The 16489-nt window shown below is 41.6% G+C and overlaps 1 protein-coding gene across 6 annotated transcripts in view; it reads left to right on the top strand.

Moving 5' to 3' along the window:
• NCOA1 (nuclear receptor coactivator 1) overlaps window positions 1–7267 on the top strand; it is a 242724-nt gene extending 235457 nt beyond the window's left edge. For 3 of the 6 annotated variants that reach the window (XM_045447551.1, XM_045447549.1, XM_045447550.1), the window contains 2 exons: window positions 901–990; window positions 4835–7267. In XM_045447551.1, the coding sequence (XP_045303507.1) occupies window positions 901–990; window positions 4835–5005 (261 nt within the window). In that variant the 3' untranslated portion in view covers window positions 5006–7267. Of the gene's footprint in view, window positions 1–900; window positions 991–4692; window positions 4750–4834 lie in introns of all 6 variants that reach the window. The other 3 variants (XM_045447555.1, XM_045447554.1, XM_045447552.1) reach the window with 3 other exon arrangements.
• Window positions 7268–16489: the final 9222 nt, after the last annotated feature.

Raw genomic sequence — 16489 nt, 5'->3', positions numbered from 1 at the left:
TTTCCACTCTGGCTGGTGAGGTCAGGACCTATTGCCAGCTCTGTGTGACCTTTGGGAATTATTCCATCAGCATCTTCACAGGTGACTCTTCCCTCTGCTTTGGGTAGTTCCCTAAAAGCCATTAACAGATCAGTACTAAGTTGCAGACTCAAGGGGTCCCTCTGCAGATCTTCCGAGCTTCCTCTCTGTGTAGCTCCCACTCCTCTGATATTCTGACCTCTGAATTCCAGCTGCCTTGACCATCTCAGACTTCCAGCTGTGTCTTCTCCACTCACGGAGCCTGCCGGGCTCTGCCTGGGTTCCCTGTCCCCGTGCTGGCTGCAGCCTGGAAATTCTCTGTAGATGTAGGCTGGGGCAATCATAGGACTCATCTCCATTGTTTCCCAGCTCTTAGGAGTCGCTCTCCTTCATTGGGTTTGTCCAGTGTCTTGAGTGCCTTCGTTTCATATATTTTATCCAGTTCTTTCGCTGATTCAGGCAGGGGATAAATCGGATTAATCTGATTTTCTCTTAATGACAAAAAGAAGTCGTTTGCTAATTAACTTGTGTGTGTGTGTGTGAATATAACTTTTATTGAAGTATTGTATAAATAGAATATACAGAAAAATATACAAGTCAGTGAATTTTCACAAACTGAACACTTCTTTAAAGCTACCATTCAGATCAAGAAACAAAACATTATCAGTAGCACCCAGAGGTTCTTCTCATGCTACTTTCGTGTCACTCTTCACCCCTGCAAAGGGAACCACTGTCCTGACTTATAACAACATAGTAAATTGCTAAGCTCTTTATTCCTGCTGCACTCCTATTTTCTGTCAGTGAGATTATTTGTCATTGAAGAATTTGGTCTTCAACTTAAACAACTTGCTTGTAATTTGGTCTTGTACTTATCTTTAATAGATAAATGATCCAGCACTGAGACACACAGGCCTCTACTGCAACCAGCTCTCATCCACTGACCTTCTCAAAACAGAAACAGATGGAACCCAGGTCAGTAAGAAAATTCTAAACCCAGAGCTGCCAAGTGTACTCTAGATACACAGGAAACTTTGTTCAGCATCATGGTTAAGAGCCTGACCTTGGGAGTCAGACCTGGATGTGAGTCCTGGCTCTCCTCTTCTTAGCTATGTCCTCCTGGGCATGTTAGAGGACTTCCCTGGGCTGCTATCTAACCAACAGAACTAACAAGTTACCTGCTTAGAGAATTGTTGAAAGGGTTAAATGAGAGAAGCTTTCAAAAGTTTTAATCCGGAGGTTAAACAGGATAAAGGGATCACAAATGGTGGCCACTAATTGTTATTTTGTAAATAAGCACCATTCTAAAACTCATGTGTAATCCAAATACCTCAAAAGATCTCAGTAAATTCAGACAAAACAGAATGCCTGCTGTGTACTCTGCCTCCTTTTAGAAGTTCGTTTCAAAACAGTTCAAATAGCAAGGATGGCCACCTTCCTATATTAACATAAATTTAGAGATTGTGGGTGTTTTAGTTCACTTTAGTAACTTTGGTTTGGTCGTTAGTGTCTTACTAAATGTGTACTTTAAAAATATTGTACAGGCATTATGGTAAGGTGAAGATACAACGAAACATGAGACATGTTTGCCCTTTAGGTGAACTTTGGGGAAGAAATGAGGAAAGGAAGTTTCTTTTGTGAAACACTTACAATTTGCCCAGCACTGTGCTAAGCACTGTCTGCTTTATCTCATGTAAGCCTCCCTATGACCCTATGAAGGAAGTAGCATTCCAGTTTTTCACAGATGAAGAAACAGAACCTGAGGAGATTTAACCACGCGCACAGTTCACAAAGCTAGAAAGGGGCAGAGCTGAGGTTCAAACCCACGTATTTCTAACAACCAAAGTTCATGCTCTTTCTGCCATATCACTTGAATGATAAAACATGTAGACATATGCACATAAATTGTCACATAACCAAAGAAGGCAAACTCAAATTTATATTACAAGTGACAGGAACCATTAGGCTTAAAAGAGAAAATGCTGTGAGGGTCAGAAGAGCATTTACACAGGAGCTGAACTGGGCCTTGAGGACAGTTAACAAGGCAAAATGAAGTAGAAAGTGTCAGAGGCTGAAGGAAGGAGTGAGCTGGGAAATCTAGGGCATTGGGAGTAGAGGGAGCCGAGACAGGGAAACAGTAATACCTTAGCACAGTCCTGGGAAGCCAAATCCACTGAAGGTAAAGGGTTTGTAATAAGATTTTATAGGCAATAAAATTGGTAAAAATAGATTGGGGCAAATTTCTGGAGGCCTCGAATGCTAAACTCAGGGGTTTGGACTGAGTCCTACAGATGAAGTGTCCCCTAGAGGGGGCACAGTGATGTAAGCACTAGCTCAGGCTTCATCTTGAGGGACAGAAGGAGTACTGGACAGCCTCCCCAGGAAGAGAAAAACCAGTCAGGAGCCGTGTCCATAGTCGGGGCATCAAGAAAGAGGATCTGAGGCCTATGAGAGTGAAGAGGGGATTCCGTGATGGGGGAAGTGAAGTCTTCATTCACTGGAAGGTATTCAAGGTCTCACACCTACAGAGACATATACTGGGCAGCTCGGCAGACTAGTGAAAACTAAACAACCAAGTTTAAAAGTTCTTGAGCTCTGAGACAGCAATTGCATTGATATAAAACTCTGCTGGAGAATCTTAAGAGGTCGGGACCCTGCTCTCATGCTGTTCCTCTCACCTGACAAATCGTAGGGCTTGCACGCGTCTTGCTCTGCCTGTCTGTGAAGGTGTGGCAGCATCTGAAGTCCTCAGAGGTCTGGGCTCAGGCACCTGTTTTTAAGTAGCAGTTCAAAATGGCTAAAGTTTGGTTTAATCTTTTTGATTTTTTTTTTATTTCAAAATAGACTGTCTTAAAAACATTCTTTTTAAAGAAGCAAAATATTCTCTCTAGTTCGTTTGATCATGCCTTCATTAAGAATGTTTTTAAGTGTTTGGGGACAGAAACACCTTGTACTGTGGCCCAGTATTTTATATGTTGAAACACATAAACGTGAAACTTTACATGCTGTTTTTTGGTTTTTTTAAATCAGTGCCTCCAAGCACTACAGCTTGTGCTCATGCTAAGTTTCAGTGGCAGAATCTTCTTTTTCTTATAGCCCATCATGTGATCTCTATTTGCTCCAGTGCTTTTGTATTTGTCAAACAGAAGCTTGGGAGCAAGTTAAATAGAAATATAGAAACAGATATACAGAAAAGGAGAAGGAAGAGAACCAAGAGAGGAGGGCTCAGGGAGGATTGAGGTCTACCTGTATTTGGAGAGTGGAGATGGGGAGGAGGCAAGACAGGAGAGAACCGGAAAAGAACAGACTATAGAGAAACAGGAGGGAGACTAGTAGGGGGATTGTTGACACGGAGAGAGAGGAAGCCAGGGGTGGAGCTGTAGGAAAGAGAAGTTAGAGAACAGAGGTGAGGAGAGGGCACAGAGATAGCCAGAGAATTAGACTCAGACAGAGAGTTGGTATATGTTAGATGCACAGGAAAGAACCCAAAAGAAGACAGATAGGAGCCTGTGGGGTCAAGAATCAAAACTTGAGAAAACAGGCAGAGAAGAGGATAAAGAGGAAAGTGATGCTAATCTAAATAAAAGTTTAGTCCAGCAGGTTGAGAAGACAGCTCAGGGCTGTCTGCCTTCTCTGAGGGAGAGCAGTGTGGAGGTATAGATGGGTCAAGAGGAAAAGACGTGGGAGCTGGACTGATACACCAGTTGGGGGTCAGGACATTTGACATATGGCCAATAAAGGGTGATGAAAACAACTTTTATTCTATTAGGATAGAAAAGTTTTCCCAAAAAGCTGAGTGTAATTGACATAAATTAGTGATGAATGACTGAAAAATGCATCACTAATCTAAAATACTTCATGTACCTATTAAACCTGAAGCACAAGTTTGCCAAACGCTTGAGACACTATTAGATGTACTTGGATGCCTTAGAAGCATCTCCGTTCTTGGTCTGGAACATTCACAAGTGTGATACTGGCTTTAATCAGTTCCACAAATGGCTTTTTAATAAGGATGGTTGTAAAAACTAACTTCTGGCTTTGTTTTCCCAATAGAAAATGCTAGAACTATGCAACTTTAAACATTTTTAAGGAATACATGTATTATTACTGAAAGTAGCTAAAGGGAAAATTCACACTGTTCTCAGCTAGTAATTTACTGTTATTTTTAGCTCATGTGTTTAAATGAATTGTCTATCAGGAAAAATAAGTTAAATATAAAATTGTTCTACTAATATTTTGCTGTAATTCTAAAGGCAACATGTAAAAGAGCTATATAAGAGTATATTTAGATACTACACAAATCTTCTGGACATTCACTTCAGTAATGCTGATGTCCTGTTACTGAGTTGTGGTGGTTTTTATTTTGCTAATACTGGGTTAAAGCCCTTAATTTTCTAACATCATAAAGTTGTTGTTTTTTTTTTATCCCACTAAAGTCATCCATAGAATGCTTTTGTAACCAGTTATATATACACATATATTTTTAAACCCACCACTGGACACCCAGACTCTGAAACTGGGCTTTTCCCAATCTTGGCAATATTAGCAATGATGCTCATTTTCATTATTGATGGCAACCCTGTAGGAGGCTTGACCATTCCAATTTTGATTTTATTTTTAAAGTGTGAACTTTCCAGAACCCTGAGCAAAATGAGTGCAGCGATTTTCTTTTTGTAGGACAAGAAGACAGAAGAGTTCTTCTCTGTGGTGACTACAGACTAGAGGAATGCTCTAGTGAGTTTCCACTTCAAGTAGTACCCACTCATAAGCCGGGGGGGCAGGCCCTTCTGTCTAAACACATCTTTTATTTGTGTTTCAGCAGGTGCAACAGGTTCAGGTGTTTGCTGACGTCCAATGTACAGTGAATCTGGTAGGCGGGGACCCTTACCTGAACCAGCCTGGTCCACTGGGAACTCAAAAACCCACGACAGGACCACAGACCCCCCAGGCCCAGCAGAAGAGCCTCCTTCAGCAGCTACTGACTGAATAACCACTTTTAAAGGAATGTGAAATTTAAATAATAGACATACAGAGATATACAAATATATTATATATTTTTCTGAGATTTTTGATATCTCAATCTGCAGCCATTCTTCAGGTCGTAGCATTTGGAGCAAAAAAAACCCCCACAAAAAAACAAAAAAAAAAAAAAAACAACAAAGGAATTCACTTTTGTTGGAAGATTGAGAGGTGTTTTTGTTTCTTTCTTTGTAAAGGCCTTGGATATTGAAAAAAAATAACAAGGCAGAACAGTTGGACAATCTATTTCTTGAGCCAAATTTAATTATTCTTATTTTTGTAATCAGTCATTGGCTTCTTATCTGGATGAAGGCTTTTGGAGGAGAACCAAAACGACGAGTTCCAAGGGGAAGATGAAGCCCCGCCCCTGCTGGCTCAGTCCTGACCCTGACGAGGAAGAAGGGCCCAAGGGCCCGGTGGGGCTTTGCCTGTGCCCGTCCACCAAAGGCTGTCACGTGTGTCTGAATCAACAGCCCTCCCCTTCCCGACCCCAGGCAGCTTGTGTGTACAATCAGCTTCTTCTAGCAACTCTATATCTGTTGGCTTCAAGAGAATATTTTGCCTCCCATATGTACCCCTTCTCCTTTTTTTAAAGATGGATTTAAACCAAGATGCCTCCAGGAATGAGGACGAAATGAGTATATTCACAGAGGAATCCAAAAAATACAGTTTGGGGGAAAATGCAATAATTTTTGATGAGATGGGTGAAGGACAAGAAACAAGTTCTGTCAATTATTGTAGATAACAATTTTCTGATTAAATCTGGAAAAAAAAGGCAGCCTGTTCTTTCTGCTTTTATTGTATTAACAGCTAAGGTAGCTAAAGTTATTTAAAATAAAGTTAAATTTATGATCCAAGTAGCTTATTTTTCCCTTTAAATCTCACTGTAAATATACTTGATTTCTTGTAGAAATTGATTTCCTCCTGTTTAATTTTATGGTTTTATTATCATACTCTTGATTTTTCTAAATTTGTGTGTGAATATATCATTGAATTGCAGTTACATTTGGCTAGTAAGATTTCATTATTTTAATAACTGTGATGCCATGTATGGATTTACTTTGAGGTTCAAATCAAAATGCCACTGCCAGAAAGAGCTGTTCCAGATGAGCTAGAGCCTACTGCCCTAGAGTGTCCCTGGGATCATCTAACTTGAGACAGTGCAAGGAGTTAACACCAGAAGTGCACAGGCTACTTGTACAGAGAAAAATCAGTACTCAAAAAAAGTCTTCATTTGTTTTAGATTGACTTTGGGGATTTGAATTTTCATCAGCGCAAATACAAATTTCTCTATCCTACTCTGAGGCTAACTGGTACCGTATTTTCCCTTTGTGTCTTGTCACTCTGCCACGTCTTGTCTCATCCTGGCCTGTGAGTCAAGGACCCAGTGAACTGCCTCTAGTTCTAGAAGTTCCACTGCAAGGCCAGGAAAGCTTGAGAAAGGTATTGTGGAAGAAGCAAAGGTAGATCCCCCATCACTCGCCTTTACCTGCACCCTGGGCCTGTGAATGATGACAGCATCTGACATCGTGCGCCAGCTACCTCTGCTTCCACAGCAGGGAAGAGACCATAAGAACGAACAGCAGAAGAGGAGCATGGACTCAGACACCAAGGAAGAAGCCATTTTCCCAGGTCCTCCTTTCTGCATCTCACCACCCCTAGTTACAAATAACTCCATTGACAGCATCTACTCAGAAACTATATGGAATAAAAAGATTGCTGGAAGGGCTTACATGGGTAGCAACTATGAAACAGAAATAGGACACTCAGTTACAAACATTATCTCTTTTAGTTTTTCAGAAAATGCATCCCTGATTTCATTCATTCCCAGCTTGAACGCCCAGCCATATTACTCTAGTCCTTACCAAACTGCTCTAGGAGGTCATTTCTGTTTTGTTTGTGATATTTAGATGCGCAGACTTCAGGAAGTTCACCTTTAACTTCAGCATTCCAGATGAAGTTTCCTGCCTCAGTGCTTTTGCATAAGGAACTAGTTTTTAAAAGCGGTAAGGAAAATTGGAGATGCTAATAACATCCTCCCATCCCAACTGCACCTGAAAGTATGCATGTCACCTTCAAGGTTTTATAATTGCACTGTTTGTTTTATGTATGTACAGATTAAAATTATTGCTACATTTGAGGAAAATAAAATTGCTTGCTTCTATGTAATTCCTGTCATTCCACAGGAAATTCACTTTTCCAGCTACTGAATAGAACTTGTTTAACAACCTCCTGGGTTGCCTCTTCATTTACAGGGAAGAAATGAAACCTACATCCTGCAGGAATTGCCAAAGCCCCAGTGACTAATGAGTAATTAAAGGGTCATAAAAGAAGGGATCCCTGAAGCCAACTATCCTCGAAGTCACCCTGATATGAACCAGTTGAAAACTGAAAAGGTCAAAGTAAAGTCATGAGAGTGGGCCATAAGGAAATTTTAGCTCTGGCCATTTGATGATTAAACATACTGGTCCTGCTGTTTCTGGACCCAGGAGATCTAGTCGGGGCAGCCCCCCATAGCTACAAGACACCATCTCTCTCTCTCTCTCTCTCTCTCTCTCTCTCTCTCTCTCTCTCTCTGTCTCTCTCGCTCTCGCTCTCTCGGTCATTGTTTTTTATATACTGACATTTATGATTAGTATGCAGATTGCAGAGATGTTGACTCTTACTTAAGGAGGCTCTTTCATTTTGTCTTTGCACTTTGTAAAAGGCAGCCCCTGTCTCTTGTTGATGTGTTTGTAAAGCACCAACGCTTGGTTTTAAACCCACCAATGCTTGGCTAAGTAGGCCAGGGTAAGGAGGGTAAGCAAATGTGATTCTAGAAGGCATTCCACACACATTCCTATGTATAAATACACACGGATTTGGTGGCTGCTGTCTGCCGTCATGCTTCTGGGAGAAGAAAACCTTTTTTCTCGAAGTTGGGGTAAGGTAGAAATGATACATCTCTTAGATGAATCTGAACGTTGATTTAAATTTATGCTAATGTAGGGGTGGGAAGGCCATTAGAAAAACAAATAGGAACAATTGAGGGAAGAGTGAGGTTGATATAGAAGAACTTCATCTTCTTTATGGTTTTGCCAAGATAGGTTTGTACCTCCAAATAGTCTCCTGGGCCCTGAAAATCAAAGCAAATAAAAGGACAGTTGCCTATTTACAAAGGAAACTGTGCTGATTTCCTCCTTGACATGAACTACTCTTCCCAGGAGAGCAGCTCCACTTGAAAAAAGTGAATAATTCGGAGCAAGCTTGATCCTTGGCCATTCCTGTACCTCTGAAAAAGATCTTGATGATGTAATTAAGCCCATAAATTCTTTTTATTGGAGAAAACTGCCAAAGGAAGCATTCCTCTATCCAGAACCTTGCCTGCCAGCCCTAAATTAATTTTCTTTATATATTTTATTTTCATTGCCACAAGAGCTCTTAGCAAGATTAAGGAAACCCAAAACTCTGGCCTCATTTAACATATTTTATTGTCTTTATCCAAGGTACTAAGATGTGGAAGAATCCAGACAGACACGAACCCTGCCTTCCCACAGCTTATATTCACATGGGAAAGGACTTCCATAGTAATAATCACAATGGACTAAGTGTAATGTACTGAGGAGAGTTAGAAGTTGCTTTGTGAACTTCTTGTCTGGAATGAAACCTTTTCTTTTCTGGAGGGTCAAGGAAGGTTTCTGTACCGAAGAAGTGGCATTGAGGTGAGGTTTGTCGGATGAAGAGGTAGCTCAGAGAGGGGCAGGGTGAGAATTCTGACAAACAGGACATGTGGAAGGCCTGGAGGCAGGAAGGAGCCTCAGAGAGCTGGGGGTTTTTAATTGCTAGTCTGAGTTCTCCTAAACATGTTATTAGTATTACGTCTGCCGATGAACTGGAAAGTAATTGAAATCAGCCTTTGGCTCCAGGAGGAACGTGAACCAGGCTTCGGGACCCCCTCACCTGGAAATTGTGCCAGCTGGTAGCTAAGGTCTCTTCCCGAACTAGCCCTGTCCAGCCAGAAGTACAGGCTTTTATATCTTTCGTGCCAGATGGGCCACAGTAATCTGTTGTAGCAGGTGACCATATCAAGAACATTTAGGGAAAACACCTTTGTACTGTAACAGTTCCTAAGGTGCTTTTAGTACATTGCCTCATTTAATCCCTGCAGTCCTTTGAGAGAGATATAAACAGAAAACAGACTGAAAGCTTATGACACAAGCACAGTTTATCAGGGTAACTAGAACTTGAAGCCAAGTCTTCTGATGCCAAGTTCTGGATTCCCTATCCTCAACTACATGATGTAGGACTGATTCAGAGTCTGCAGACGTTACTCTCACTGTGTAACCTTAGGCAGTGCATTCTTACATGAAACAACTTTTAAAAACAGGCCATGGAAAGCAGGGTGAGAAGTCAAGGACTGAGAAGAGAAGACCTGGCCCTTCTCTGGAGGCAGTCCAATCCTGCCCTTTGGAAGCTTCACTGGGGCCCAGCTTTGCTGTAAAGTCCGGAGGCTGTCCTGCCAGTTTGGGGAGAGGCACTCTATCATGCATATCTAAACAGGAGATGAAGAAGGGGCCCATGAAACTGCAGGGCCATTCCCTTAGCTTGAAAGAATATTGGGGGCATCTCTTGGTGGCTCAGTCCATTAAGTGCCCGACCTTGGCTCAGGTCATGATCTCACGGTTCATGAGTTCAAACCCCGCATAGGACTCTGTGCTGACAGCTCGCAGCCTGGAGCTTGGGGCCTGCTTCAGATTCTGTGTCTCCCTCTCTCTCTCTGCCCCTCCCTGCTAGTGCGCGCTCTCTCTCTCTCTCTCTCTCTCTCAAAAATAAATAATAAAAACATTAAAAAAAAAAAAGAATTTTGGAAAATGTGGGTTCCTTATGCAGTGGGTGTAAAACAAGTGACAGAGGATCACTTTTGTGAGGCAGAGCCCACAATTCCTCCTAGGAAATTTGGTTTCTTGGGTCAGATCATGAAAGCCAGCATTCACTTTTCACTGGCTCTGGAGCCTTCTTCAAACAAAGAATCTTTTTCCTCTGCTGGAGTTTGGCTCTGGTCTAATCATTTGTGCTTGTCTCAGAACTCTGGTAGTTTATGCAGCTGGCAGAACCAACCACTGCCCACAGGTATCCTGAGACATTGGCTTGAGAAAACAACTAAGATGTATAAAGGAATATTTTTTTTAAATAAAGTTAGCTTTTTTTTTTTTTTTTTCATTTAATCTCTATGTCCAACAGGGGGCTTGAACTCACGACCCTGAGATCAAGAGTCACATGCTCTACGGACTGAGCCAGCAAGGCACTCCTTAAAGGAATAATTTCTGTTCTATCAGCTTTTCTTCCCGCTCTAATGCCCAGAGGCCCTACGGTGCAGAATAAAGCAAAACTTGACACCAAGGTTTATTTATTCCATTCTGAAGAGCTGTTGAGTACAGACCTTGTGATAGGCAGTGTGGGAAGTACACAGATACTATACTTTCCTGAAGATACTTCCTTCCTAATAACAGAAAGTCTGCATCTGTTAAATACTTTTCATTTCTACTCTGCTAGGCAATATGCGAGGCTAATACCCTTTGTGCTAATAATTTCTTAGTTTGTAGAGCAGTTTCACATACAGGATGTCCTTTGATCTTCAAAATCCTCTGAAGCAATTACAGTAGGTCATAGCCCCATTTTACAGATGGTGAGACTGAAACTCAGATTTGTGGTCAGGTGGCTGAGAAGCTCTGGACACAAGAGCCAACAGTGGGGTTTTGTGATGAAATCTGCCAGTTTCCACTGCACAGCACACCTATCAGAGACAATAGCTCCTTAGTGACACATAAAAACTGTGGGAATCCCAATGAGTTAACAGTTGTTCTTAGAAGCTTGTGAGGGTTTCCATTTTGAAAGTAAAACTGGGTACTAATTCTGAGTTTGCTAAAGTACTCTTTTTCTCATATTTGAAATTTGTGTGAGAATGATAGTTCTCAAACAAGTCCCTATCCTCTCCCTGAACAATTTTATCTTTTTCTTAAATCTCAATTCCGCTTATAATGATCTGCAGTTTAAGTCCACTCTTCTAGCCAAGATCGCTCTCAAGATCCAGGCCTAAATTTCCAGCTGGTGAACATTACCACATGGGTGGATCCCACCACCACCCACCCCAACCCCTCAAACTCAAAGCCCCACACCAAATCATCTACTTCCCCACAAACATGTTCTTGTGTCCCTTATCTGGGTTAATTGCATCACCATCATGTCAGTGGTCGTTTTCGACAACTTCCTCCCACTCGTGTCCCCAAATTGCCAACAGTTACCTCTGTAGTGCTAACTTAGAGCTACCTTCTCTTTTCTAGCCCCATTAATCACAAACTGAATTCAGGACTTAGTTTTCTTTCTTTGGAGGATTACAGTAACCACCCCCATGCCTTTTACCTTTATCTCTCACACAATCACCAGAGAAATCTTTCTGAACACAACCTTCAGATTCTTTTAGTGACAACTTGCCTGGAGTTGATTTGAAATCAACCTGCCTTTTAAGCTTTATTACCCTCTACATTCTCTGAACAAACAATCCTGCCACACTGAGCTGGTCTTTATCTTGACATTTACTGCCTTTGTCCTCACTTCCATTGCCATACTCATTCCTTTTCCTCAGGCTTTTGTGCTCCTTCTTTCTCCTCCTTCCTTGTCCTTCAAAGCTTCGGTTTAGATGTTCTTTCCAAGAAGCCCTCCCTGGTCCTCACACTTAAATTAGCCCCCTCTTCTGTACTGTCTTGCTGCAGGGCCTTCATTGGCACTTGGTTATATGTACATCTATTTCTCTCCTCCACCAAATTGTAAGCTTTTTAAAGAAGAGTTCCACATCTCTTGTCTGCTAATTGAAGAAATAGATTCAGAAGCAATGTTTTAAATAGGGGAAAGGTGCTCACGGACAGACCAGGCACGGAGTTGTCTTCCTAGAGTCTGGATTGTTGAGCTAATGAAAAGTTGCAAAGTGTCCAAGAGTTCAAAATAAGCTCCTAATTCTACCCTGATGATCATTCCCTTTTTTCATGAAACGGGAGCCCCCAAATTTGAAGACTATTAGCAGTTACCTTTAATAACTTCCACTTCTTAAGGATGGTGTTTTTAAAAAGTTAATGCACAGGGGCACCTGGGTAACTCAGTTGGTTAAGCATCCAAGTCTTGATTTCAGCTCAGGTCACGACCTCACGGTTTGTGAGACGGAGCAAGTCTGCGCTGTCATCGCAGAGCCTGCTTGAGATTCTCTCTCCCTCTCTCGGCTCCTCCCTCACGTGCTCTCTCTTGCTGTCTCAAATAAATGAAAACATTTTTAAAAAGTTAATGTACACGTAAGTTGCTCAAAAGTAATACTTTATCACGCTCCCAAGCTTTATGTTTATAGATGATATATGCTTCTATTAAACATTTTATTTTTCTCAGAAATTACTTCCCCGCTGAAAATCAGCTGATTGGTTGACTACAGTCTTAATTGAAAAACTAGAAAAGGCAAATCAGGAGAGACAATCTCCCAGTTTTCCCTCCCCAAATGAGTACAGATCTTACTTGACTTGTGATGGGGTTATGTCCTGATAAATCCATCGTAAGCTGAAAATCACATTAGCTGAAAATGCATTTGCTACACCAAACCTGCCGAACAGAATAGCTTAGCCTAGCCTACCTCACATGTGCTCAGAACAACATACATGAGCCTACAGTTGGGCACAACCACCTAACACAAAGTCTATTTTATAATAAAGTGTTCAGTATCCAATAAAATTTTACTGAATGCTGAAAGTGAAAAACAGAATGGTTGCATGTGTGGATACAGAAGCGTCAGTGTGTTGATTATTCACCCTCGTGACCGCGTGGCTGATGGAGTTGTGGTTTGCCTCCCAGGATCGTGAGACAGTGTTGTACCTGCATATCACTGGCCCAGGAACATAACCAAATACAAAATTCAAAGTGCAGTTTCTCCTGAGTGCATATTGCTTTTGCACCAAGAAAAATTTTGAAAATTTTTAAGCCCAACCATTGTAAATCCAACCAGAAAAAATGAGGGACTATCTGTATATAGAATGCCCTGCTGCATCTTTCATTTACAATATAATACCTCTGAGAAGTGATTCATGATGAAATTAAACAAGAGGACGATGGGTCTTTGTGAAATACCTATTAATTGGCCTTTAAAACCAGAGCCTCTGGAAGGCGAGTGACAACTTGAAAACGGATACACGGAATAGGTCAATGAACAAGAAGACTTTTCTCCAACAGAACAAATGTCCTACCTGGAATTCCTTTCCTCACACCTGAAGAGCTGGTCCTGCTCAATTTTGCTTTGTTTTCAAATCTAAAGTAATTCATTAGACACCTGCCTGTACTAAATTTTAGGCCGCATCTTCCCTGTTCATTTTCTTTTTTAACTTGCAAACTTTTATAAAATAGTCATTTTTGCAGCCACATCATCCCAGCTGCCTTGATCATCTCATGCAACCTCCTTACTAAGGTCCCAGCTTTCCTCCCCACTCACAGCAGATACATCCTGTACCTATCGTCACATCAGTCTTCCTCTTGGATCATTGGCGCTTCTTCAGAATTCCTTACATCCCATGCTGGCGAGGAGGCAGACTGCTTTATCCCCACTTCTGTCTTTATAGAGTGAGTTAAGGAACACAGTGCTCCTAGCTGCCCCTCCCCCAGCCCTTACTCTTCCTTGTGCGGGCTGTACAAATAACCTACTTGGTGGATGATTGCCTTTGGTCCACGTTTCTCAGTTGGGTGGAACTAATCTCTCAAAGTTTGATAGACTGAATATAGGGGATTTGTTCTATTTGTACTTTTCCACAGAACCAGTAGGAAGGAGCAACTCTGGTGATATCTGCTCTGCCTGCTCACTTTCCTTAGGACAGGAAATTACCAAGCCCATTTGGGCTATCGTATAAAGCTGTATCTTCCAACCCATTGATAATAAAAGTGACATTTTGTTCCTCCATCTGCTTTTCATCATATAGTTACCAAGAAACTATGTTCAGAACTTGAGTGCCACCACCTATTTGGCCCTTGCAAAACCCCCACAGCTAAAAACTGGGTTTGGGCCAGCATTCAGGACAGACTATATCTGGATCTTAAGTAAAGGAGAAGTTTGGAGATGTGCTAAGCTTAACAACAGAGGACAGCTAAAACTTGTGAGGCAATCATAGCCAAACGATGTGGTTCTCAGCCATTTTTCCACGCTAACACCTTCCAAACAGTAACTGTGGTTCACTGTTGCCAAGATTCTCAACCAGGAAGCAGTGCACGCTCTTAGGATGGCATCTCAGAATCTGTGGGGGAAGATGTATGTTGATTAAATGACAATAAAACGTGATTTTAAATGCCCCTCCAGGGGAGCCCTCTGCATTGTGCCAGCCCTAGGAGAAGCAGTGACCTAGGCACTGATTCTCAGCTCTACCAGTTCAGAAACTCCATCTTGTCAGCTCATCCAGTGATAATTGGACTCTAGGGTATTGAGTCACACAACTCACAGTCACAGGAGGCTGATTTATAATACAGAATGCCAATTAACCAATTTAAAATGGAAGATCCAGCTTCCCAGCACTTGAACTACTCATGACCCCTTTTCAAACCACTTTCTAGTAGCTAGATGGCTGAAAACCAAATTAGTAGCCAACTATGAGAGGTTAAGAGAAAACTGGAATGACAAAAGACCTGGTTTTCAATGCCAGTTCTGCCACTGACTTTGATCTTGGGCAAGTCAAAGCCTTTTTGAATTTGTAAACCTGAGATAAGGGGGCCTGCATCGCAAAACTGTCAGGATTGATTAGCACATATTAACATTAACAAGTCCTTTGTTAATTCCAAAACGTTTTTCACGTATCAGAAACTTACCAAAGCATATGAGATTCTTGTTTTCAAGGATGTATCACCTATTCTAGGGCTTGCAGCACAATCTTTGTTTTATTGGCAAGTACCTCATTTTTTTGGAAACTTAGTACGGAAGGTCAGATATACTGTATTTGTGCCAGATTCTTGCTCTCCATGTTGTTCTAAATCACACACATTTATTCTTCGTCTTTTAGGCTGACTGCCTCCTGGGACCAGGCTGCTTCTAGATAGCACCAGAGTTTCTGATTCAGTGGGAATGGGGTAGGGCCTGAGAATTTGCATTTCTTTTATTTATTTTTTTAATGTGTGTTTATTTTTGAGAGAGAGAGAGAGAGAGAGATGGAGCATGAGCAGGGGAGGGACAGAGAAAGAGACACAGAATCCCAAGCAGACTCCAGGCTCTGAGCTGTCAGCACAGAGCCCCATGCAGGGCTCAAACTCATGACCAGCAAGATCATGACCTGAGCTGAAGTCAGAAGCTTAACTGACTGAACCACCCAGGTGCCCCAAGAATTTGCATTTCCAATAAGTATCCAAGTGATGCTGATCTAAGGACCACACTTTGAAAACCAATGATCTAGTTCAAATGACAATGGTCTTGGCTGATACTAATAAGAAAGTCTGCTACTTCCCTCCTACTGGTTTGCGCTCACTCGGGATCAACCATGAATATCTGTCCTTTCCCCTCTTGGGTAGAAGTTTATACTATTTGTCCTCAGATCTCAGCTTTAGGGACTTGCCTGAGCTGTTCTGTCTCAGCTATATACACTCATCTCTCTCTTGGCTTTATCACTGTCTTACAGCAGAATTCAGAATTAAAAAAATATTTAAGTGTCATTTAGAAACATTTTCCTAATTGTCTTGAGTGGAAATAGCAGGAAGCGCTTCATGGTTTGTGGATGGCATCACTCTCAAGCAGAAAGGGAATTAGACAACTGACTTACTTGACTGAAAGCTCTTTGAGGGCAGCTCTTTGAGGGCTGCTTAGGTCCTAGCACCAAGTGCCCATGCACTGTCCTAAGGGACCTGTACATACTAACACATTTAATCCACAGAGCACTCCTGTACATTCTTATTCTACAATGAAGGAACTGGGGCTCAGGGAAGTTGACTTGTCTGAGTTCACACCATTTGAATGTATGAGAGCCAGGATTTGGACTCAGGCCATTTGACACTAGAGTATGAGGTCTTAACCACTATACTTTGCCATATAATACAGTGCTCAGTAAGTTTGTTCAGTGTTATGAAAGGCTATAAACTTCCTACTTCATAGAAGAAAATTAAGTCAATAAGGATAGTCTTCAACTTTCTCCCTTCTCCAATCTGTAAACTCATGTGTGTGTGTATATATATATATATATATATATATATATATATATATATATATATTTCCCCACTTCTTTCCTCTAGTTTCATTAAAGTCTCTCTCTCTCTGTGTCTCTCTCTCCCTCTCTCTCTCTCTCTCTCCCCCCACCTTCTCTCTCTGTTCAAGGCCAGTCCTTCCCTATGTCCTTAACCCCACCTCTTCCCACTTTTTCTGGACTTTATCAGTTATTCTATGTAGTAACTTCAATCTCTCTTCTCCTTACTCTCCCTCTCCTCA

Source organism: Leopardus geoffroyi, chromosome A3, assembly GCF_018350155.1.
Source record: "Leopardus geoffroyi isolate Oge1 chromosome A3, O.geoffroyi_Oge1_pat1.0, whole genome shotgun sequence".
NCBI lineage: Eukaryota > Metazoa > Chordata > Mammalia > Carnivora > Felidae > Leopardus > Leopardus geoffroyi.
Note: the sequence above shows the minus strand (reverse complement) of the source record. Positions and strands in the feature narration are given on the sequence as shown.